General features: G+C 47.3%; 1 protein-coding gene across 2 annotated transcripts in view; it reads left to right on the forward strand.

The window, feature by feature from the left end:
- Positions 1-24,987, forward strand: part of GLB1L (galactosidase beta 1 like) — a 28,646-nt gene that overhangs the window by 2,134 nt on the left and 1,525 nt on the right. For both annotated transcript variants that reach the window (XM_072122399.1, XM_072122398.1), the window contains exons 2-16: positions 6,217-6,446; positions 9,627-9,796; positions 10,625-10,775; positions 13,910-13,970; positions 14,225-14,319; positions 15,672-15,852; positions 16,254-16,312; positions 16,528-16,649; positions 16,730-16,770; positions 17,265-17,383; positions 18,141-18,215; positions 18,293-18,382; positions 18,459-18,572; positions 19,723-19,854; positions 19,942-20,166. In XM_072122399.1, coding sequence (XP_071978500.1) covers positions 6,393-6,446; positions 9,627-9,796; positions 10,625-10,775; positions 13,910-13,970; positions 14,225-14,319; positions 15,672-15,852; positions 16,254-16,312; positions 16,528-16,649; positions 16,730-16,770; positions 17,265-17,383; positions 18,141-18,215; positions 18,293-18,382; positions 18,459-18,572; positions 19,723-19,854; positions 19,942-20,166 — 1,689 coding nt within the window. In that variant the 5' untranslated portion in view covers positions 6,217-6,392. The remainder of the gene's footprint in view (positions 1-6,216; positions 6,447-9,626; positions 9,797-10,624; positions 10,776-13,909; positions 13,971-14,224; positions 14,320-15,671; positions 15,853-16,253; positions 16,313-16,527; positions 16,650-16,729; positions 16,771-17,264; positions 17,384-18,140; positions 18,216-18,292; positions 18,383-18,458; positions 18,573-19,722; positions 19,855-19,941; positions 20,167-24,987) is intronic.

The following is a 24,987-nucleotide window of genomic DNA, read 5'->3' on the forward strand; positions in this document are numbered from 1 at the left end:
CACCATCTGTCCATATATGGTCACTGCATCTCCTAGGGTTCCCCAGAGCAGACATCGGGCAGGGAATCCTTTTCAGAGAAGTGTCGGCTTAGCGGAGAGCAGGGACCACGTCATCAGGTCAGATCAGTATCTGTCCATATATGGTCACTGCATCTCCTAGGGTTCCCCAGAGCAGACATCGGGAGGGAATCCTTTTCAGAGAAGTGTCGGCTTAGCTGAGAGCAGGAACCACGTCATCAGGTCAGATCAGCATCTGTCCATATATGGTCACTGCATCTCCTAGGGTTCCCCAGAGCAGACATCGGGCAGGGAATCCTTTTCAGAGAAGTGTCGGCTTAGCGGAGAGCAGGGACCACGTCATCAGCTTCAGATCAGCATCTGTCCATATATGGTCACTGCATCTCCTAGGGTTCCCCAGAGCAGACATCGGGCAGGGAATCCTTTTCAGAGAAGTGTCGGCTTAGCGGAGAGCAGGGACCACGTCATCAGGTCAGATCAGTATCTGTCCATATATGGTCACTGCATCTCCTAGGGTTCCCCAGAGCAGACATCGGGCAGGGAATCCTTTTCAGAGAAGTGTCGGCTTAGCGGAGAGAGCAGGGACCACGTCATCAGCTTCAGATCACCATCTGTCCATATATGGTCACTGCATCTCCTAGGGTTCCCCAGAGCAGACATCGGGCAGGGAATCCTTTTCAGAGAAGTGTCGGCTTAGCGGAGAGCAGGGACCACGTCATCAGCTTCAGATCACCATCTGTCCATATATGGTCACTGCATCTCCTAGGGTTCCCCAGAGCAGACATCGGGCAGGGAATCCTTTTCAGAGAAGTGTCGGCTTAGCGGAGAGCAGGGACCACGTCATCAGCTTCAGATCAGCATCTGTCCATATATGGTCACTGCATCTCCTAGACTTCCCCAGAGCAGACATCGGGCAGGGAATCCTTTTCAGAGAAGTGTCGGCTTAGCGGAGAGCAGGGACCACGTCATCAGCTTCAGATCACCATCTGTCCATATATGGTCACTGCATCTCCTAGGGTTCCCCAGAGCAGACATCGGGCAGGGAATCCTTTTCAGAGAAGTGTCGGCTTAGCTGAGAGCAGGGACCACGTCATCAGGTCAGATCACCATCTGTCCATATATGGTCACTGCATCTCCTAGGCTTCCCCAGAGCAGACATCGGGCAGGGAATCCTTTTCAGAGAAGTGTCGGCTTAGCAGAGAGAGCAGGGACCACGTCATCAGGTTCAGATCACCATCTGTCCATATATGGTCACTGCATCTCCTAGGCTTCCCCAGAGCAGACATCGGGCAGGGAATCCTTTTCAGAGAAGTGTCGGCTTAGCGAGAGCAGGGACCACGTCATCAGCTTCAGATCACCATCTGTCCATATATGGTCACTGCATCTCCTAGGGTTCCCCAGAGCAGACATCGGGCAGGGAATCCTTTTCAGAGAAGTGTCGGCTTAGCTGAGAGCAGGGACCACGTCATCAGGTTCAGATCACCATCTGTCCATATATGGTCACTGCATCTCCTAGGCTTCCCCAGAACAGACATCGGGCAGGGAATCCTTTTCAGAGAAGTGTCGGCTTAGCGAGAGCAGGGACCACGTCATCAGCTTCAGATCACCATCTGTCCATATATGGTCACTGCATCTCCTAGGGTTCCCCAGAGCAGACATCGGGCAGGGAATCCTTTTCAGAGAAGTGTCGGCTTAGCGGAGAGCAGGGACCACGTCATCAGGTCAGATCAGCATCTCTCCATATATGGTCTCCAGGGCTTCCCCAGACACAAGCTATTTATTTAATTAAATTAAATAAAGTGTTGGCCAGGCTGAGATTCGCACCTGGGACCCTCTGCACCATAGACAGGAGCTTAACTAACTGAGCTATAAGCCCAGTGATACAGAGCTGAGGATTTCTGGTAACTAAGAAGTGTTATCTGCCACTGTTACACTGTGACACAGACTAATGCACTGATCTATAGAGAGGGATCTTCTCAGGGATTATTATTGTAATTATTGAGACTATTATTATTATTATTATTATTATAAATTTTATTATTTTTATTATTATGGAGACGGTTATTAATAATAGAAAAAATAATAATAATCATCTCAATAATAATAATAATCTCCATAATAATAATAATAGTCGCAATAATTACAATAATCTCTGAGAAGATCCCTCCCTATATACCAAGGCATTAACCCCTTAAGGACGCAGGGTTTTTTCGCTCATTTCTCGCTCTCCACCTTCAAAAATCCATAACTTTTTCATTTTTACGTGTACAGACCTGTGTGAGGGCTTATTTTGTGCGTAACAAATTTTACTTTCCCGTAATGTTATTTATTTTAACATGCCGTGTACTGCGAAGCTGAAAAAAAATTCCAAATGTAGAAAAATTGAAAAAAAAAACGCACGTGCACGTTCTTGTGGGCTCAGTTTTTACGACTTTGACTGTGCACTCAAAATAACACATCAGCTTTATTCTTTGGTTCGGTGCGATCGCAGTGATACCAAATTTATATAGGTTTTATTGTGTTTTAATACATTTAAAAAAATGTAACAAATGTGTACAAAAAAGAAAAAAAAAATTGCCATTTTCTGAAGCTAATAACTTTTTCATACTTTGGCGCACGGAGATGTGTGAGGGGTCATTTTTGGCGAAATGAGCCGACGTTTTCATTGCTACCATTTTGAGGTCTGTGCGACATATTGATCATTTTTTTATTCCATTTTTTATGTGATGTAAAAAGGTGTAAAAGTCGCATTTCGGACATTTGGGCGCCATTTCCCGCCTCGGAGGTCACCGCCGGCCGTAACCGTTTTTATATTTTGATACTTATATGTCTGTGATTTTTACTGTTTATTATGTTTTATATCAGTTCTAGCGAAAGGGGGGTGATTTGAATTTTTAATATTTTATTAATTTTTTTTCTTTTTTAAACTTTTTTTTTCTTTTTTTTTTCACTATTTTTTTAGACCATCTAGGGTACATTAACCCTAGATGGTCAGATCGTTCCTATTATATACTGCAATACTTCTGTATAATACTTCTGTATTGCAATAAATGGCATTTTTGCAGGTCATTCATTACAATGAGCCACTGGCTCATTGTAACGAATCTGCAGAAGCCAGATAGCTATCTGCAGAAGCCAGATAGACCCGAGGCTTCCATGGCAACCGATCGACGCCCCCCCCGATGACGTTCGGGGGCGCGGCGATCAGAATAAAGATGGCGGCGGCAACGGACCGGTTAATAGCCGCGATCGGTGCAAGCAACGACCGCGGTTATTAGCGGTGGGGGTTTGCTGCAATATGCAACAACTCCCACCCTTGTACGAAGAGGACTCAGCCCGGGAGTTAGTTACCAAAATTCTCATCCTTGATAATCACAGAGCCAATAGCTCAGTGGGTTGTGGCGCTGTGTTATTATTGTTCATGGACACTGCAGGTTCTGGGTTCAAATCCCAATGAGGAAATGTTTTTTTATTTTTTAATTGAGATGATTTTTATTATTATAATATGGCTAAAATTTGGGGCGTGGCCAGGGAGTGATTGGGGGTGTGGCGCCATTTTGTCCCTCTTTCCCTTTCACAGATGTTGGGAGGTATGTAATCAGGCGAATCCCCTCTCCTCAGGTCCAAACGCAAAGTGTGAACGCGCCCTCAGAGCACTTTCACACGATGCGTTGTGTCATGTTTTTTGATGCGCTTTTGTCGCATTCCCCTGGCTTCAGCCTTGATCACATGATGAGGTTACATTGTGTTTCGACTGCATCTGCTAAAACGCTGAAGCCAGGGGAATGTGACAAAAACGCATCAAAAAACGTGACACAACGCAATCGCGTGAACGTGCCCTCAGGGTCCATTCTTGTACAGTTCTTGGACCGGTCTTGTATGTTTTCCATTAGTTTGGTTGGTTTTTATCTGTTTCACAGCTGCTTACACTTCCAGAAATGAAAAAAAAAAAACAGATACAATCCCGCCAGACTCACGGTGACATAGAAAAACGCCTGGGTCTTCAGTGTATTTAAAAAGAACGCACCGTGTGACAGCACCCATGGCATTTCGATTCAGAAACGGAATGAAAACACACGGGGACGCGCCACGGCCTATCGCATGTACGTTTCTATGTAGATCATACAACCAGCACCCAGAGTCCTGCAACACAAGACAACACAAGGCCCTGGGTGCTAGTTACCCATGTTACCCATGTGCGATCGTCCGTGGCCGCCCTGGTGCGCTTTGAATCCGTTTAGAAAAGGAATCAAAGCGCTAACGTGTGATCACAAAGGTCATATATCTGTCTAGTAATTCAGCTTGGTTTCCCATTATGACAAAGTACCCAAAAAAAACCCAGGTAAGTGGATTCCTGACACCCTCATGGTTAATCGGTCCAACCACATTACACAGTTTTAAACTGCTAATAATTGACTTTAAAAAGCCAGAACAAAACTTTTCTATGTAAAAGTCAGGGCAACTTCTGCAAGAATCTCCTGCGTGACCTATGATCAGAGCTTAGACAACTACACAGAGTATCAGCAGTGTAAGCAAAACATGCAGGACTTGTCACGGGACACATCGAACCCCAGACTAGACTACAATAAATTCAGACTTTTCTGACATAGAAGCCTTGAAATAGTTATAATGTCTGTACTTCACCCCTTATGACACCTCCATGCCAAGCGGGGTGTAAAGGAAGCCAGTAGTGAGTTGTCCGCCTCTAGCTATAGCATGCACCAAGGACTGGCGCAGGTTAATAATAACAATTATCTTATAACGCCATCAAATTCTGTGGCTCTTTAAAGATTACGGTAAACAAATACATACAATATAAGACATTACAGAGTAATGCCTAAAGAGATGGTTTTAGCAGCACTTTTAGTTTAAGCTTTGGAGGTTGGGTATCAGTCTGAGGGCGCTGTCCCACGTTGCGTTTGCAGACGCAGACGCAGACCAAACCACGCCCACTGGGGCGGTCCGCGGTCCGATCGCATCGGCGATTTCCATAGAAACATAGAGAAACGCCGATGCGATTGGACCGGGGACCTCCCCGGTGGGCGCGGTTTGGTCTGCGTCTGCGTTTGCAAACGCAACGTGTGACAGCGCCCTGAGAGTCCGGGGAAGGGCATTCCAGAGAATTGGTGCAGCTTGGGATAAGTCCTGGAGATGTGTGTTGGAGATTTGAATTACTGAAGAGAATAATCTTAGGCCGCGGTCACACGTACCGCTAAGCGTCCGTCATAACGCGACGCTAGCGCACAGGGGGAGGTCCTCGGCTCGAACGCACATGCGTTTCCAGGGAAACGCATGCGATTGTTAAGCCGATCGCATGCGTTTCTCTGGAAACGCATGTGCGATCGGGCCGAGGACCTCCCCCTGTGCGCTAGCGTCGCGTTATGAACGGATGCCTAGCGGTACGTGTGACCGCGGCCTTATTAGGGTGATGTCAGACGTGCCATCTTGGCTGCTTTTTCAAATGCAGACCAAGCCGCATCAAACGGGGCGGGCCGCGGCCCGATCGCATCGGCGTTTCTATTGAACGAGCCGCCGGTGTTTTGCGTTAATTTAATTCAAAACACCGGGTGCTCGTTCCCGATCACAGGCGTTTCAATAGAAGCGCTGATGCGATAGGGCCGCGGCCCGCCCACATGAGTGCGGCTTGGTCTGATGCCACACATGGCGTTTTGAACCCGTTTTTGGTCTGTTTTTAAATAGTCCGTCAAAAAACGCATCCGTTTTTGACCAGTTTCAATTAAGATAATTGTTAAAACCTGTCAAATAACAATTCGAAGCTTGTGTGCTTTTTAAAAATGCAAAGGAAAAAAAACACAACATATAAACAGGAGGGACGGAAACACATTAAAATGGAACAGGAATGGGAGCGTCTTTCCAAATGCGTCAAAAACGCAAGGAAAAACGTGTCGCAGCGCGTCCTGTGAACGCGTCCTCAAAAAGTTGTTAGGTGCGTAATACTTCTGACACGGTACATGGCGCTGTACTATTATGGGTCTCTCCATGCCGCCATCTAGTAACCTATGTCCATACATTTGAAGCAGTGGATCTTGAACCGACTGCATTGTCTGCAGGAAACCACGTAGGAAATAATGTACATTTCATCTCCCCCTCCCCTATAGGCGCCATTGATAAAACAGTACGGCTCAGCATGTCCGTGCCCCAGGGTTTATTATCTATGTCCCATTGTCTGTCCTGCAGCTATTCATGTGGACACAATTATTGTGACACCGACTCCTCCGGGCACTAGGACCCTGTGGAGCGCAGCAGGAGGAAGCGAAGATCACATGACGAGGAGCAGAGTCAAGTTACAAGAGAAGGAGGAAGAATGAGGATGAATTAACCCAGAGCTGAGATCCTGACACCCGGAACCAAACATGGCAGCGGGGGCACTCTGGCCGGTGCTGGTTCTGGTCTCCCTGTGCCCACTGGTGAGCATGTGTGTCCTATCAATGTAAAGCAGCAGCAGATCACATCCCGTACATGCACCCATATCCCAAATACACATCCCGTACATGCACCCATATCCCAAATACTCATCCCGTACATGCACCCATATCCCAAATACTCATCCCGTACATGCACCCATATCCCAAATACACATCCCGTACATGCACCCATATCCCAAATACTCATCCCGTACATGCACCCATATCCCAAATACACATCCCGTACATGCACCCATATCCCAAATACTCATCCAGTACATACACCCATATCCCAAATACACATCCCGTACATGCACCCATATCCCAAATACACATCCCGTACATGCACCCATATCCCAAATACTCATCCCGTACATGCACCCATATCCCAAATACACATCCCGTACATGCACCCATATCCCAAATACTCATCCCGTACATGCACCCATATCCCAAATACTCATCCCGTACATGCACCCATATCCCAAATACTCATCCCGTACATGCACCCATATCCCAAATACTCATCCCGTACATGCACCCATATCCCAAATACTCATCCCGTACATGCACCCATATCCCAAATACTCATCCCGTACATGCACCCATATCCCAAATAAACATCCCGTACATGCACCCATATCCCAAATACTCATCCCGTACATGCACTCATATACCAAATACACATCCCGTACATGCACTCATATACCAAATACTCATCCCGTACATGCACCCATATCCCAAATACTCATCCCGTACATGCACTCATATCCCAAATACACATCCCGTACATGCACCCATATCCCAAATAAACATCCCCTACATGCACCCATATCCCAAATACTCATCCCGTACATGCACCCATATCCCAAATACACATCCCGTACATGCACCCATATCCCAAATACACATCCCGTACATGCACCCATATCCCAAATACACATCCCGTACATGCACTCATATCCCAAATACTCATCCCGTACATGCACCCATATCCCAAATAAACATCCCGTACATGCACCCATATCCCAAATAAACATCCCGTACATGCACCCATATCCCAAATACACATCCCGCACATGCACCCATATCCCAAATACTCATCCCGTACATGCACCCATATCCCAAATACACATCCCGTACATGCACCCATATCCCAAATACACATCCCGTACATGCACCCATATCCCAAATACACATCCCGTACATGCACCCATATCCCAAATACACATCCCGTACATGCACCCATATCCCAAATACACATCCCGTACACGCACACATATCCCAAATACACATCCCGTACACGCACCCATATCCCAAATACACATCCCGTACATGCACCCATATCCCAAATGCTCATCCCGTACATGCACCCATATCCCAAATGCTCATCCCGTACATGCACCCATATCCCAAATACACATCCCGTACATGCACCCATATCCCAAATACACATCCCGTACATGCACCCATATCCCAAATACACATCCCGTACATGCACCCATATCCCAAATACACATCCCGTACATGCACCCATATTCCAAATACACATCCCGTACATGCACCCATATCCCAAACACTGAAAAATTAGGTTATTATAAAGTTTAATTATTGTGTAATGAAAGTTCAGTAACTTTGCCGTAAACTTTCAGTTTCAATCCTTCTTCATTGTCCATATCTCCTCTTGCTGTGTGTGAACGCGCACCTACATGTTTTTTATCCAGCTACTAGTCTGTCCGGACTAGGTTTCGTTACAGTGTGTCAGTCCTCCCTACTGTAACCTGTAAGAGCAGGATGTTACCAGGATGGAAACTTCACTCTGTATAAATGTCTCCCCGGTCATTAAGTTAAACAATAAGATCACTTCCCTTTTTCTTCCAGACATCTAGGACGCTGTAGGGTTAATATCGAAGCGCCCTCCTCATATAGTAACATTTACCTGCCATATTATGTCGTCTGTTTGTCAGTTTGTGTTGTATATTTGCCTGCAGGGTCAATGGCGGATAACAGGGAACCAACAGGATTATGCTGATGATGTGGATTCCACGTTTAAGGGGATCATAGACGTTATTTACACTGCGGGGCACACACACACACATGCATGCTCAGCCGGGCTCAGGCCTCTGTGTTCTTAAAGTGACCACTGACACCTTCTGACCTTGCTGGTGTAAACGAGAATCGTGGCCGTTGCAACATGCGGCCCCCTTTAAGGATCCATGCACTTCTTGGCTGAGCTGAGTGTGCATGTGTACGGGCAGTCATCAGATTTTAAGACTGTCGGACAAATACTAAAACTATTCCTCCCAACGCTTCCATACACGGGCAGCTATGTGTCAGCTGAGGATGCATGTGGTCTCCATCTAGAGAGGGGAATAGGAATGTAATCGCGCCGTGTGGCTGCAGGGGTGGGCTATGCTACTGCCGCATGCGCTCCCTACGCTAGATAACATCTACAACGTACAAGTGACTCATGTGCAGCTCTTTCCATTTATAATAAACGTAAAATGATTGTGTAATAATTCCATATAATTATATATTAATTATGATCGCTCTTGTGCAATCGTCTTATGAGGGTCACATGACCGCTCCGTACGGTGACTCCTAATCCCAAGGTCTGTGTGTAGTCACGCTGCTGTTCTCATAAGTTTTGTTAGGGGGAGATTTATCATCAAGTTTCGGAGGTAAAACTGTTCTAGTTGTGGGAAAATGAAAGCTGAGCTCTGATTGGTTGCCATGGGCAACTAGAACAGTTCTGCTCGAAGAGGCCTATGATAAATCTCCCCCTATGTCAGTTTTTGGGCCAACATTATACACCTTAGTTGGGGGTCTGTATTACTGCAGCATATTCATAGGTGGATGAACCATCCTTTGGATAAATGATCAATATCGGATGATTTGACACCTGTGACCACATGTCTATCAGTTGCATGAGCTGTATCCCAATGAGGGGCTGAGCTGCAATTCCACTCCCAGCCACTATACAATGTATGGCGCTGTGGTCGGTGAGCAGTGAAAGCGTCCCAGCGCTTGGCGATCTCCTAAAACCAATGATTGGCAATGGATCTGATAGTGATCACCGATACGAAGGGTAGAAACCCCCTATATAGGGTCTGTAGGTAATGAATGGTTTGGTGTATAATTCACTATTTACCATTATGAAGAGTTTCCTTCTCTCTTCTGCAGGTCTGGGGAAATCCGTCCTTCACTATTGACTACGAGAAGGACTGTTTCCTGAAGGACGGGAAATGTTTCCGCTACATCTCGGGAAGTATCCATTATTCCCGGATCCCCTCCAGCTACTGGAAAGACCGACTGCTCAAAATGTACATGACCGGGCTCAACGCGGTGCAGATGTAAGCAAGAGATCTTCATCGTCATCGGGGCCTAAAGGGTTACTCACACCCTTTATTCTCAGGGGGGGGGGGGGGTCTCACCAATCCTAAAGATGAAGGGGCTGGAGCACTGGATTCATGTTGCTATATATGGACTTATTCCCTTCCCCTGTAAAATCACATTAAAGGGAACCTGTCAGCAGGAGTGACAAAGTAGTCTACAGTTTTATAGTCCCAGGAAAGATGTTCAATGAGACCTTGGTGTATGTTGTTGTTAGTAGCAGCAGGACTATGGGGTGTGTCCTCAGTTCTGCTGCTACTAATAACATACAACACAAAGGCATGATAACACATCTTTCCATAACAGCAGCTGCACAGAGCACAGCGGTGTGAGGATATACCCCAGGTGAACTAGGTGAATCTGCAATCCTGGAATATAAATCCATGTTCACAGTCCTGCTGCTACTTACAACACTGGCTGCAGTCTACATGGTCACACCTGCTGACAGGTTCCCTTCAACCACTTGTGACTGCATTAGCTAAAAGCTATAGGCTTGCTTAAGAGATGAGTTTTAAGAGTAACCTGTGTATTAGTCTGATAGTCCGGGGTAGGGCATTCCAGGGAATTGCTGCAGCTCCATGATGGCCCAATAACGGAACAGGAGATCTGGGCAGATGTAGAGATAAAATAAATCTCAGCTATGTGTGATAGGAGAGGAATTCTGCAGGTATGCCGTATAACCGGACCTGTCACAGGACGATACAAGTGGCAGCCATATGACACCAGCTAGACACCCTATAGCCCTTATTACCCCCATAGTGATCATATACAATCCTTATATCCTCTAGATATGTGCCCTGGAACTTCCACGAGCCGCAGCCCGGGGTGTATAACTTCAGGGGTGACCATGATCTGGAGCAATTCCTCAACCTGACCATGGAGCTGGGACTGCTGGTCATCATGAGGCCGGGCCCCTACATCTGTGCAGAGTGGGACATGGTGAGTAGCGCACAGGGCCCCGAGGGCCCCTACATCTGTGCAGAGTGGGACATGGTGAGTGGTGCACAGGGCCCCGAGGGCCCCTACATCTGTGCAGAGTGGGACATGGTGAGTAGCGCACAGGGCCCCGAGGGCCCCTACATCTGTGCAGAGTGGGACATGGTGAGTGGCGCACAGGGCCCCGAGGGCCCCTATATCTGTGCAGAGTGAGACATGGTGAGTAGCGCACAGGGCCCCCGAGGGCCCCTATATCTGTGCAGAGTGGGACATGGTGAGTGGCGCACAGGGCCCCGAGGGCCCCTATATCTGTGCAGAGTGAGACATGGTGAGTAGCGCACAGGGCCCCCGAGGGCCCCTATATCTGTGCAGAGTGGGACATGGTGAGTGGCGCACAGGGCCCCCGAGGGCCCCTATATCTGTGCAGAGTGGGACATGGTGAGTAGCGCACAGGCCCCCGAGGGCCCCTATATCTGTGCAGAGTGGGACATGGTGAGTGGCGCACAGGGCCCCGAGGGCCCCTATATCTGTGCAGAGTGAGACATGGTGAGTAGCGCACAGGGCCCCCGAGGGCCCCTATATCTGTGCAGAGTGGGACATGGTGAGTGGCGCACAGGGCCCCCGAGGGCCCCTATATCTGTGCAGAGTGAGACATGGTGAGTAGCGCACAGGGCCCCCGAGGGCCCCTATATCTGTGCAGAGTGGGACATGGTGAGTAGCGCACAGGGCCCCGAGGGCCCCTATATCTGTGCAGAGTGGGACATGGTGAGTAGCGCACAGGGACCCGAGGGCCCCTACATCTGTGCAGAGTGGGACATGGTGAGTAGCGCACAGGGCCCCGAGGGCCCCTATATCTGTGCAGAGTGGGACGTGGTGAGTGGCACACAGGGCCCCGAGGGCCCCTATATCTGTGCAGAGTGGGACATGGTGAGTGGCGCACAGGGCCCCGAGGGCCCCTACATCTGTGCAGAGTGGGATGTGGTGAGTAGCGCACAGGGCCCCGAGGGCCCCTACATCTGTGCAGAGTGGGATGTGGTGAGTAGCGCACAGGGCCCCGAGGGCCCCTATATCTGTGCAGAGTGGGACGTGGTGAGTAGCGCACAGGGCCCCGAGGGCCCCTACATCTGTGCAGAGTGGGACATGGTGAGTAGCGCACAGGGCCCCGAGGGCCCCTATATCTGTGCAGAGTGGGACATGGTGAGTAGCGCACAGGGCCCCGAGGGCCCCTATATCTGTGCAGAGTGGGACATGGTGAGTAGCGCACAGGGCCCCGAGGGCCCCTATATCTGTGCAGAGTGGGACATGGTGAGTAGCGCACAGGGCCCCGAGGGCCCCTATATCTGTGCAGAGTGGGACATGGTGAGTGGCGCACGGGGCCCCGAGGGCCCCTATATCTGTGCAGAGTGGGACATGGTGAGTGGCGCACGGGGCCCCGAGGGCCCCTATATCTGTGCAGAGTGGGACGTGGTGAGTAGCGCACAGGGCCCCGAGGGCCCCTATATCTGTGCAGAGTGGGACGTGGTGAGTGGCGCACAGGGCCCCGAGGGCCCCTATATCTGTGCAGAGCGGGACATGGTGAGTGGCGCACAGGGCCCCGAGGGCCCCTATATCTGTGCAGAGTGGGACATGGTGAGTGGTGCACAGGGCCCCGAGGGCCCCTATATCTGTGCAGAGTGGGACATGGTGAGTGGCGCACAGGGCCCCGAGGGCCCCTATATCTGTGCAGAGTGGGACATGGTGAGTGGCGCACAGGGCCCCGAGGGCCCCTATATCTGTGCAGAGTGGGACATGGTGAGTGGCGCACAGGGCCCCTATATCTGTGCAGAGTGGGACATGGTGAGTGGCGCACGGGGCCCCGAGGGCCCCTATATCTGTGCAGAGTGGGACATGGTGAGTGGTGCACAGGGCCCCGAGGGCCCCTATATCTGTGCAGAGTGGGACATGGTGAGTGGCGCACAGGGCCCCGAGGGCCCCTATATCTGTGCAGAGTGGGACATGGTGAGTGGCGCACAGGGCCCCTATATCTGTGCAGAGTGGGACATGGTGAGTGGCGCACGGGGCCCCGAGGGCCCCTATATCTGTGCAGAGTGGGACATGGTGAGTGGTGCACAGGGCCCCGAGGGCCCCTATATCTGTGCAGAGTGGGACATGGTGAGTGGCGCACAGGGCCCCGAGGGCCCCTACATCTGTGCAGAGTGGGACATGGTGAGTGGCGCACGGGGCCCCGAGGGCCCCTACATCTGTGCAGAGTGGGACATGGTAGTGCACAATGGCTTTATAGCCTTTCATTCTTCTTCTACCTCCTTGGGATGATGTGATACGTTATATGTTACTTATTATGTTATCTATAATCTTTACTGTGCTCATTCCCCTTTGCATTAGAGTGGAGGCAGCTCGGCTCGTGAACCAGGCAGAGGAAAGGGTTAATCTAGCCTGTTTTGCTATTTTTACCATTCTGTAGTTTGTTCTGGTTCTCGGTACTGAGGGACTTTCCTCGGTTTCAGGACTTTGTCATAACAATAAAATCGGTGGAATTTAGGCTCAGATTTCTCATATTTGCAACATTGTCTTCAAATATTCTCATGAATCTTTAGTTCTTCCCAGACTTAGATCTGAGATGCACTCTGCATGGTGCCGGTTCCTCTGTTATCCCCCCTGGATAATTGACTAAACTGTCATCTGGGTGTTACCATTAGATTGTCCATTTGTAGCCGGCCAACGTCTCGGTACATGCAATATATACAGCGGTAAAAGTAACGCAAATCGAGTCCTGCGGTTCCAGGAGTTGATGGGGGGATTTCAGTTTATCAAAGGGGTCGTCCACTTTCAGCAACTAATTGATTGGTTTGTGTAATGAAAAGTTCTACAATTTTCCAATACACTTTCTGTATCCCTTCCTCACGGTTTTCTAGATCTCTGCTTGCTTTGCTTCTATAGGAAGCTTATGTGTTTACTCCATTGAGTAGAAATCTGTCCATAATGATGTGATGGGCAAACAAACTATATCAATCATTTGCCGAAAGTGGACAACCCCTTTAATTACCCAGAAGCAGCAGAGATTATTCATCTGTCATCTTTCTGTAATACTTTTCTCGTCCTGTAGATATGTAAATAACTGACATTGGTCTCTGTATTAGGGGGGACTTCCAGCCTGGCTGCTGAATAAGAAGGACATAGGGTTACGGACCTCCGATCCTGGTAAGTTCTAGGAATAACTAGTGAATCTGCAGCACACACCTGGGTCACACGGCTTATTTGACATGTCAGAGACTACTGACATTATCATTAGATGATGTACTAACCATATTCTGCAAACTCCCATTCCGGCTGCTTACACTTTTGGATTCTGTGGTCAATGGTCGCCACGGCATCTAGGGGGTTAGACAGAGACTGAATGCCATTTAACCCGTTCTCTATACATAAAGATCTTACTATGCCTCTTCTTATTGCAGATTACTTGAAAGCTGTGGACTCCTGGCTCTCCGTCCTGCTCCCCAAGTTGCGTCCACGTTTATACAACAATGGGGGGAATATTATAAGCGTCCAGGTAAAGAAACTCCTCTACTACTGCTCTATAGGTGCGATTCTATCTTCTGATTTACTGCTCTATGAGCAGCTTAAAGGGGTGGTCCCATTAAAGACCTCTATACACAGGGTCATGAGAAGGGGAGTCCCATGTGACTGCTAGGTCATTCGTGCTACTTCACGTCTATGGGATGGCAGGGTAACAGTGCTTGGCTATATCTGACAGTCCCATGTGTGATCTGCCACTCCATTTATACAGAGGGAACCCCGATAATGTGATTAGCGCAGGATAAGGGACAAGTGTCTATATAGGGAAGATTCTACCTAACTTTATGGATTTTGTTTCTAGTTATAATATACAGTTATAGAGACACTGATGCAGCAGCGCCCAACGTAGATTGCCAATTGTCTGAGCTCTGACCTGTAAACTAGGAACATAGTAAAAGTCCCTGTCCTACACCTTTACATGCAGACAATGGGGCTTATTTACTAAGGGTCGCGCTGCTGCACTTTTGTCGGACCGTGCGCGTTCTTCATGGCTAAAACTGCTTGCACAGGTATTTAAGAAGTGTCCGCGCAGCGATTTTGTGGCGCAGCTACGCTGCCTCCATGCGACACAAATTAGGGGGTGTGGCGTCAAATGGTTTGACTGATTCGGACCGAGCACCGTATTTAAAGGGCTATTCCCATCCAGGCATTTACATTTAATTAAATTAATTTGCCATATATAAACATTTCTTCAATTGGATGTTATAAAAAAAAAAATGTTCCTGTGTGAAGATGATAATTTCTCATAAATGTAGCCATGAGATAGCTTCCTCGGTCACGACCACCCCACACTCTGGCAACGGTGGCCATACATGAACTATTGAGTCCTGCCCAAACACCTGGATTCAGCAACCATTAGCACAGGGCGGCTGCGGGACATCTAACTTCCAGGCATTTCATACACAAAAACTTTTTGTTTCCCTGTGCAATCCCTCCAGCAGAGGTGGTCGTATCCAAGGACACAGTCTGGTTTCTAAGGGACCATATCACTACAATTATGAGAAATTATCTTCACCCAGGAACATTTTTTATAATAACATCCAATTGAAGAAATGTTTACAGATGGCAGATTAATGAAACAGAATGTAAATGCCCGGACGAGAGGAGAAGACCCCATTAATTTTCAAACTGTGTCACAAGTCCTATGTTAAAGGTGCACTACAAAAAAGATGGTAAACTCTGTCGGACCAGTGTGGAGAAGAGACACATTCATGATTTCTGGCGCGCAATCTTAGTGAATCGCCGCATTATAGACGGACAATGCACTTTCAGTGAATTCTAGTGACTTCGTTAGTAAATGAGCCCCAATGTGTCTTGATGTTGCAGGTAGAGAATGAATACGGAAGCTTCCACGCCTGTGATTACGGATACATGCGCCACCTCCACGCCATGTTCCGCCTCTACCTGGGGGACGAGGTTGTTCTCTTCACCACAGACGGTAACGCTGATTACTTCCTGAAGTGCGGCACCTTACAGGATCTCTACGCCACTGTCGACTTTGGCCCAGGTCAGCAGACAATGTCTTAATTTCTTCCAGGGGGTGAGCCAGCAGAAGCTATAAAGTGTTGCTGGGGACCCTGGAGAGATTGGGGGGGGGGGGGGGATCCAACATGTTGAGTGTTGCAAAAAGTAGTAAAATGGAAAAAATAGAAATTACCATTTCAAGATCTCTGTTTGCTGTCAGGTAGCAGAACCATTGTTAACATCTAAAGGTTAATTACCTGCACAGATGGAAATTTAAGGGTCACAGTTGTATCCAGACTGGACAATCCTCTATGATCAAAAGCAAAAAATGTCTTTTTGTTACAATGTGTCAGTGCAGGTAAAATGCTTAGATTTTATAGACTGAATATAATAGATATAGCGTATACATATAATATATAGATGTGACACTTTCTTGTCTTTCAGTGGACAATGTAACCAAAGCCTTTGAAGCCATGCGCAGATATCAGCCTAGAGGACCCCTGGTAATAACTCGCTTCCCCGTACATGGGTATATAATATACATCACTGAGAAGTGACAATTTTAGTGACCATTTGACTATATATTAGGATGTCATAGGTTATAACAGAGACAGAGATCAGCGTATTGTAAGGAGACATATACAGAGAATAGAGGGTCCCTGTGGTTGGGGGACATCTAGGACCCTTCCTGCTGTAGTAATATGAGTTTCTCCTGCAGGTGAACTCTGAGTATTACACGGGCTGGCTGGATTACTGGGGTGATAAGCATGCGGAGACCCCAGCGGACAGGGTGAGCCAGGGGCTGCAGGCCATCCTGGAGAGCGGCGCCAGCGTGAATATGTAAGGACCTATCCAGACCATTGTAAAGAGTCGTCTTCATGTCGGCCACTAATATAATGTGCTTCTTCATTTTATTTCAGGTACATGTTTGAGGGCGGAAGCAACTTTGGCTACTGGAACGGTAAGAATTGGCCACGGACATGGACTTTTAGATTATAGGGATTCCATTATCGTGCCATTTAGGTGAGTTTAATAGTAGCAGAACATGATCCTTGGTCATAAACCAATGATACAATGTAGGAATAATCCGCTTTTTATAGATGTGCAAATCTGACTGCAGGTGCACTAGAGGCGGGAATTCCAGCGTGTCAGGTGCTGATAGAAAGGGCCGATACTGAGCAGATAGTCTGTCCCTAGTGCACTTGCAGGCTGATGCTTTGTGGCCATAAAGATGAGGTTTTCTCCTGTTAATGGTCTATATCCAGCTCTATTACTGGTTTGGAAGACAGATGGTCTCCCTCAAATGTTGCAAATGTCACACACCTGATAATATACAGAACCCTATGGTAAAGTTGATGTTCCAGGAGCAATGATTGGTTTTCCATGTTCCATATGCGTCTCCCAGATTATTACTAATTACGTTGCTGATTTTTGATGTTTTTTTTTTACCCTCAGGAGCTGATTTTCCCAAAGTCTACAAGCCGATCACAACCAGCTATGATTATGATGCCCCTCTAACAGAGGCCGGGGACCCCACAGATAAACTGCTAGCAATCCGATCCGTCATTAGTAAGGTAAAAGGGGATGTCTGGTTCATTGGTCAGAAGTATCAGAATTGGTCAATCAGTGGTGGACTTACAGTCAGACTCTCTAGAAGTCATAGCAGGCGCCATCTGATAAAGCCAGAAGCAGAAAGCTCTGCCCACTGTGTGCTGGAAGTGCACCCCTAAATAGTGCGATACAGTGCACACAACCTCTGCTACAGGTTCCACCCTCTGTACAGGTTCATCAGGCAGCACGGTGGCTCAGTGGGTAGCACTACAGCCTTGCAGCGCTGGGGTCCTGGGTTTTAATCCCACCCAGGTCAACATCTGCAAGTTTGTATGTTCTCTGCGTGTTTGCGTGGGTTTCCTCCAGTTTCCTCCCACACTCCAAAACATACTGGCAGGTGATTAGATCGTGAGCCCCATTGGGGACAAGGACCAATTTGACAAGTTCTGTGCAGCGCTGCGTAATCTGTGTGCGCTATAGAAAGGAATTATTATTATTATCAGAGTCCGAGTCCGAGTCTTAAGCCCCCACTTGTGTCAAAACTGGCCCATAGTCTAAGGAGGTTCCTTTAAAGAATATCTACTATGAGAATCCATCCTGATGACCAGGGACATTACTTCTAGATTCAGGCACCGGGACTTGTATTTCTACTAAAAGGGGCTGAACCTGTGGACAAGTGAGGCGCTGTTGATAGACGGATACGACCATGATATCCTAACCCTGAACACCATCTTCTAATTGTAATGTATGTAATATTTTTAAACTTTTTTTCTGTTGCAGTTCCAGCCCGTGCCTGAAGGACCCGTTCCTCCCCCCACTCGAAAATTTGCATACGGTTTAGTCACTCTTAATAAGGTAAGTATGAGATATACTGTATACTATACATCACAAGACGGCCACCTACCACCGCTGGATGTTGTCTCCCTGGTTAGGTTGGAGATCTTGTGGATCTGTTGGATATCCTGTCGCCCACCAACCCCTTTGTCACTCAGTTCCCCATCACCTTTGAGGACGCCAAGCAGGTAACATCTGTACATATCCTGTACCCGTCATCCAGCGGGATCGGACGCGTCACTTCATTGTCTTTTGTGCATTCAGTATTTCGGATTCATGCTGTACCGCACCCGTCTCTTGGGGGATGTCCCGGACCAGACTCCTCTGGCAGCGACAGTCAATGGAATCCATGACCGGGGTTACGTATCAGTCAATGGGGTAAGAGATACAAGGTATCATGTGACAAGGAGCCGCAAAACTACAACTCTCAGCATGTCAGTATGGCACTACCACGGCAGGAATTGCCAAACTTATTATCATTAACCTCTTCAGGACCACCCATGGACTTTAATGTAAATCTATCATTAAAATCCATCATGATGCAGCAGATACGGAACATATTCAGTCCCCTTTACATTTTTTCTCTTTGTTTCATTGCAACCAATTGGTAAAATCAAAAAAAGGTTTTTTTTGTGCTCATGGAGGTGCCCTCTCCCCCCATCTTTACCTAAAAAACACAAATGAAGACATTTTTGCTAATTTATTAAACAACGAAAACTTTAATATCACATGGTCATAAGTATTCAGCCCCTCTGCTGTGACACTTATACACGGGGGGGGGGGGGGGGGTTCAGGCAGCAACCAATTGTGCAAGGACTCCTAAAAATATGAGAGGCCTGTGACTGCCATCATAGGAAGCCCCACAATTATGAGAAAATGTGAAAAAAAATCGAGAAAATCGCATTATATCTAACTTATATGAAAACTATGGTTGGCCCTAAGCACTCAGCTAAGCCCTGTGACCATTCCTGACCCAGAGCCCGGACCTAAACCCAATGGAGCATCTCTGGAGAGACTTGAAAATGGCCTCCACCAACATTTACCATCCAACCTGAGGGAACTGGAGAGAATCAGCACGGAGGAGGCCGAGGATCCCCAAATCTAGGGGCGAGAAACTTGTAGCATCTTCCCAAGAAAACTCCAAAGCTGCTTCTACGCAACACTGAGCAAAGTGGCCAAATACTCATCGTCGGGGGGGGGATACTCATCGCCGGGGGGGTGGTGGGCGGATACTCATCGCCGGGGGGGTGGTGGGCGGATACTCATCGCCGGGGGGGTGGTGGGCGGATACTCATCGCTGGGGGGGGGGGGGGGGGGGGGCGGATACTCATCGCCGGGGGGGTGGTGGGCGGATACTCATCACCGGGGGAGATTTCAGCTTTTTCTTGTAGATATTTTTGCTAATTTATTGAACATTTCTGTTTTTTCACTGTCAAGATGGGGCAGAGGGCATTAACAAGTAAAGAAAGATCTTTTATGATCTAAAAAGTTGTCCATGAAGCAGTTAAACACAAGTCTGTCTTTGCAGCATTTTTACGGCGTGCTGGAAAGAGACAGCCTGAAGGTGGTGAATGTCACGGGGAAAGAGGGACAATGGTTGGATGTCCTAGTAGAAAATATGGGAAGAATCAACTACGGCAACGACCTGAACGACTTCAAGGTAAATGCAGTGACCCGACACTACGAGACCCGAGTAACCCCAGGGTTCACTCACAGACACTGATCTACTTCTATCCGACTCCCCAAGGGGTTAATAGGTAACCTGACGCTGGGGCCCGACCTGCTGGAGAACTGGGTGATCTATTCCCTGAACCTGGACGGCCCCATATCCCAGGGCTGGCCGCACACTATGGACAATCATATCCTGGGGATCCCGGTGATTGAGAGCAGGACGGGGCCGGCCATCTACAGCGGGACCTTTACCATAACAGACATTGGGGACACCTACCTGAAACTGCCCAAATGGACAAAGGTAACGGTGATATATGTTACTATCTGACCGGAAATACAGATATGGGCTCTTTATGGTAATTATGTACATGTCACTGCCCACCACATAGGAAAACCTTCAAGTGAATAATACAGGATAAGTAATGTCATGTATGTACACAGTGACTGCACCAGCAGCAGAATAGTGAGTGCAGCTCTGGAGTATAATACAGGATGTAACTCAGGATCAGTACATGATCAGTAATGTCATGTATGTACACAGTGACTACACCAGCAGCAGAATAGTGAGTGCAGCTCTGGGGTATAATACAGGATGTAACTCAGGATCAGTACAGGATAAGTAATGTCATGTATGTACACAGTGACTGCACCAGCAGCAGAATAGTGAGTGCAGCTCTGGGGTATAATACAGGATGTAACTCAGGATCAGTACAGGATAAGTAATGTCATGTATGTACACAGTGACTGCACCAGCAGCAGAATAGTGAGTGCAGCTCTGGAGTATAATACAGGATGTAACTCAGGATCAGTACAGGATAAGTAATGTCATGTATGTACACAGTGACTGCACCAGCAGCAGAATAGTGAGTGCAGCTCTGGGGTATAATACAGGATGTAACTCAGGATCAGTACAGGATAAGTAATGTCATGTATGTACACAGTGACTGCACCAGCAGCAGAATAGTGAGTGCAGCTCTGGGGTATAATACAGGATGTAACTCAGGATCAGTACAGGATAAGTAATGTCATGTATGTACACAGTGACTGCACCAGCAGCAGAATAGTGAGTGCAGCTCTGGGGTATAATACAGGATGTAACTCAGGATCAGTAATGTCATGTATGTACACAGTGACTGCACCAGCAGCAGAATAGTGAGTGCAGCTCTGGAGTATAATACAGGATGTAACTCAGGATCAGTACAGGATAAGTAATGTCATGTATGTACACAGTGACTGCACCAGCAGCAGATTAGTGAGTGCAGCTCTGGGGTATAATAAAGGATGTAACTCAGGATCAGTACAGGATAAGTAATGACATGTATGTACACAGTGACTGCACCAGCAGCAGAATAGTGAGTGCAGCTCTGGAGTATAATACAGGATGTAACTCAGGATCAGTACAGGATAAGTAATGTCATGTATGTACAGTGACCGCACCAGCAGCAGAATAGTGAGTGCAGCTCTGGGGTATAATACAGAATGTAACTCAGGATCAGTACAGGATAAGTAATGTCATGTATGTACACAGTGACTGCACCAGCAGCAGAATAGTGAGTGCAGCTCTGGGGTATAATACAGGATGTAACTCAGGATCAGTACAGGATAAGTAATGTCATGTATGTACACAGTGACTGCACCAGCAGCAGAATAGTGAGTGCAGCTCTGGGGTATAATACAGGATGTAACTCAGGATCAGTACAGGATAAGTAATGTCATGTATGTACACAGTGACTGCACCAGCAGCAGAATAGTGAGTGCAGCTCTGGGGTATAATACAGGATGTAACTCAGGATCAGTACAGGATAAGTAATGTCATGTATGTACACAGTGACTGCACCAGCAGCAGAATAGTGAGTGCAGCTCTGGGGTATAATACAGGATGTAACTCAGGATCAGTACAGGATAAGTCATGTCATGTATGTACACAGTGACTGCACCAGCAGCAGAATAGTGAGTGCAGCTCTGGGGTATAATACAGGATGTAACTCAGGATCAGTACAGGATAAGTAATGTCATGTATGTACACAGTGACTGCACCAGCAGCAGATTAGTGAGTGCAGCTCTGGGGTATAATAAAGGATGTAACTCAGGATCAGTACAGGATAAGTAATGACATGTATGTACACAGTGACTGCACCAGCAGCAGAATAGTGAGTGCAGCTCTGGAGTATAATACAGGATGTAACTCAGGATCAGTACAGGATAAGTAATGTCATGTATGTACAGTGACCGCACCAGCAGCAGAATAGTGAGTGCAGCTCTGGGGTATAATACAGAATGTAACTCAGGATCAGTACAGGATAAGTAATGTCATGTATGTACACAGTGACTGCACCAGCAGCAGAATAGTGAGTGCAGCTCTGGGGTATAATACAGGATGTAACTCAGGATCAGTACAGGATAAGTAATGTCATGTATGTACACAGTGACTGCACCAGCAGCAGAATAGTGAGTGCAGCTCTGGGGTATAATACAGGATGTAACTCAGGATCAGTACAGGATAAGTAATGTCATGTATGTACACAGTGACTGCACCAGCAGCAGAATAGTGAGTGCAGCTCTGGGGTATAATACAGGATGTAACTCAGGATCAGTAATGTCATGTATGTACACAGTGACTGCACCAGCAGCAGAATAGTGAGTGCAGCTCTGGGGTATAATACAGGATGTAACTCAGGATCAGTAATGTCATGTATGTACACAGTGACTGCACCAGCAGCAGAATAGTGAGTGCAGCTCTGGAGTATAATACAGGATGTAACTCAGGATCAGTACAGGATAAGTAATGTCATGTATGTACACAGTGACTGCACCAGCAGCAGATTAGTGAGTGCAGCTCTGGGGTATAATAAAGGATGTAACTCAGGATCAGTACAGGATAAGTCATGTCATGTATGTACACAGTGACTGCACCAGCAGCAGAATAGTGAGTGCAGCTCTGGAGAATAATACAGGATGTAACTCAGGATCAGTACAGGATAAGTAATGTCATGTATGTACACAGTGACTGCACCAGCAGCAGAATAGTGAGTGCAGCTCTGGGGTATAATACAGGATGTAACTCAGGATCAGTAATGTCATGTATGTACACAGTGACTGCACCAGCAGCAGAATAGTGAGTGCAGCTCTGGGGTATAATACAGGATGTAACTCAGGATCAGTAATGTCATGTATGTACACAGTGACTGCACCAGCAGCAGAATAGTGAGTGCAGCTCTGGAGTATAATACAGGATGTAACTCAGGATCAGTACAGGATAAGTAATGTCATGTATGTACACAGTGACTGCACCAGCAGCAGATTAGTGAGTGCAGCTCTGGGGTATAATAAAGGATGTAACTCAGGATCAGTACAGGATAAGTAATGACATGTATGTACACAGTGACTGCACCAGCAGCAGAATAGTGAGTGCAGCTCTGGAGTATAATACAGGATGTAACTCAGGATCAGTACAGGATAAGTAATGTCATGTATGTACAGTGACCGCACCAGCAGCAGAATAGTGAGTGCAGCTCTGGGGTATAATACAGAATGTAACTCAGGATCAGTACAGGATAAGTAATGTCATGTATGTACACAGTGACTGCACCAGCAGCAGAATAGTGAGTGCAGCTCTGGGGTATAATACAGGATGTAACTCAGGATCAGTACAGGATAAGTAATGTCATGTATGTACACAGTGACTGCACCAGCAGCAGAATAGTGAGTGCAGCTCTGGGGTATAATACAGGATGTAACTCAGGATCAGTACAGGATAAGTAATGTCATGTATGTACACAGTGACTGCACCAGCAGCAGAATAGTGAGTGCAGCTCTGGGGTATAATACAGGATGTAACTCAGGATCAGTACAGGATAAGTAATGTCATGTATGTACACAGTGACTGCACCAGCAGCAGAATAGTGAGTGCAGCTCTGGGGTATAATACAGGATGTAACTCAGGATCAGTACAGGAGAAGTAATGTCATGTATGTACACAGTGACTGCACCAGCAGCAGAATAGTGAGTGCAGCTCTGGGGTATAATACAGGATGTAACTCAGGATCAGTACAGGATAAGTAATGTCATGTATGTACACAGTGACTGCACCAGCAGCAGATTAGTGAGTGCAGCTCTGGGGTATAATAAAGGATGTAACTCAGGATCAGTACAGGATAAGTAATGACATGTATGTACACAGTGACTGCACCAGCAGCAGAATAGTGAGTGCAGCTCTGGAGTATAATACAGGATGTAACTCAGGATCAGTACAGGATAAGTAATGTCATGTATGTACAGTGACCGCACCAGCAGCAGAATAGTGAGTGCAGCTCTGGGGTATAATACAGAATGTAACTCAGGATCAGTACAGGATAAGTAATGTCATGTATGTACACAGTGACTGCACCAGCAGCAGAATAGTGAGTGCAGCTCTGGGGTATAATACAGGATGTAACTCAGGATCAGTACAGGATAAGTAATGTCATGTATGTACACAGTGACTGCACCAGCAGCAGAATAGTGAGTGCAGCTCTGGGGTATAATACAGGATGTAACTCAGGATCAGTACAGGATAAGTAATGTCATGTATGTACACAGTGACTGCACCAGCAGCAGAATAGTGAGTGCAGCTCTGGGGTATAATACAGGATGTAACTCAGGATCAGTACAGGATAAGTAATGTCATGTATGTACACAGTGACTGCACCAGCAGCAGAATAGTGAGTGCAGCTCTGGGGTATAATACAGGATGTAACTCAGGATCAGTACAGGATAAGTAATGTCATGTATGTACACAGTGACTGCACCAGCAGCAGAATAGTGAGTGCAGCTCTGGGGTATAATACAGGATGTAACTCAGGATCAGTACAGGATAAGTCATGTCATGTATGTACACAGTGACTGCACCAGCAGCAGAATAGTGAGTGCAGCTCTGGGGTATAATACAGAATGTAACTCAGGATCAGTACAGGATAAGTAATGTCATGTATGTACACAGTGACTGCACCAGCAGCAGAATAGTGAGTGCAGCTCTGGGGTATAATACAGGATGTAACTCAGGATCAGTACAGGATAAGTAATGTCATGTATGTACACAGTGACTGCACCAGCAGCAGAATAGTGAGTGCAGCTCTGGGGTATA

Source organism: Engystomops pustulosus, chromosome 8 (genome assembly GCF_040894005.1).
Source record: "Engystomops pustulosus chromosome 8, aEngPut4.maternal, whole genome shotgun sequence".
NCBI lineage: Eukaryota > Metazoa > Chordata > Amphibia > Anura > Leptodactylidae > Engystomops > Engystomops pustulosus.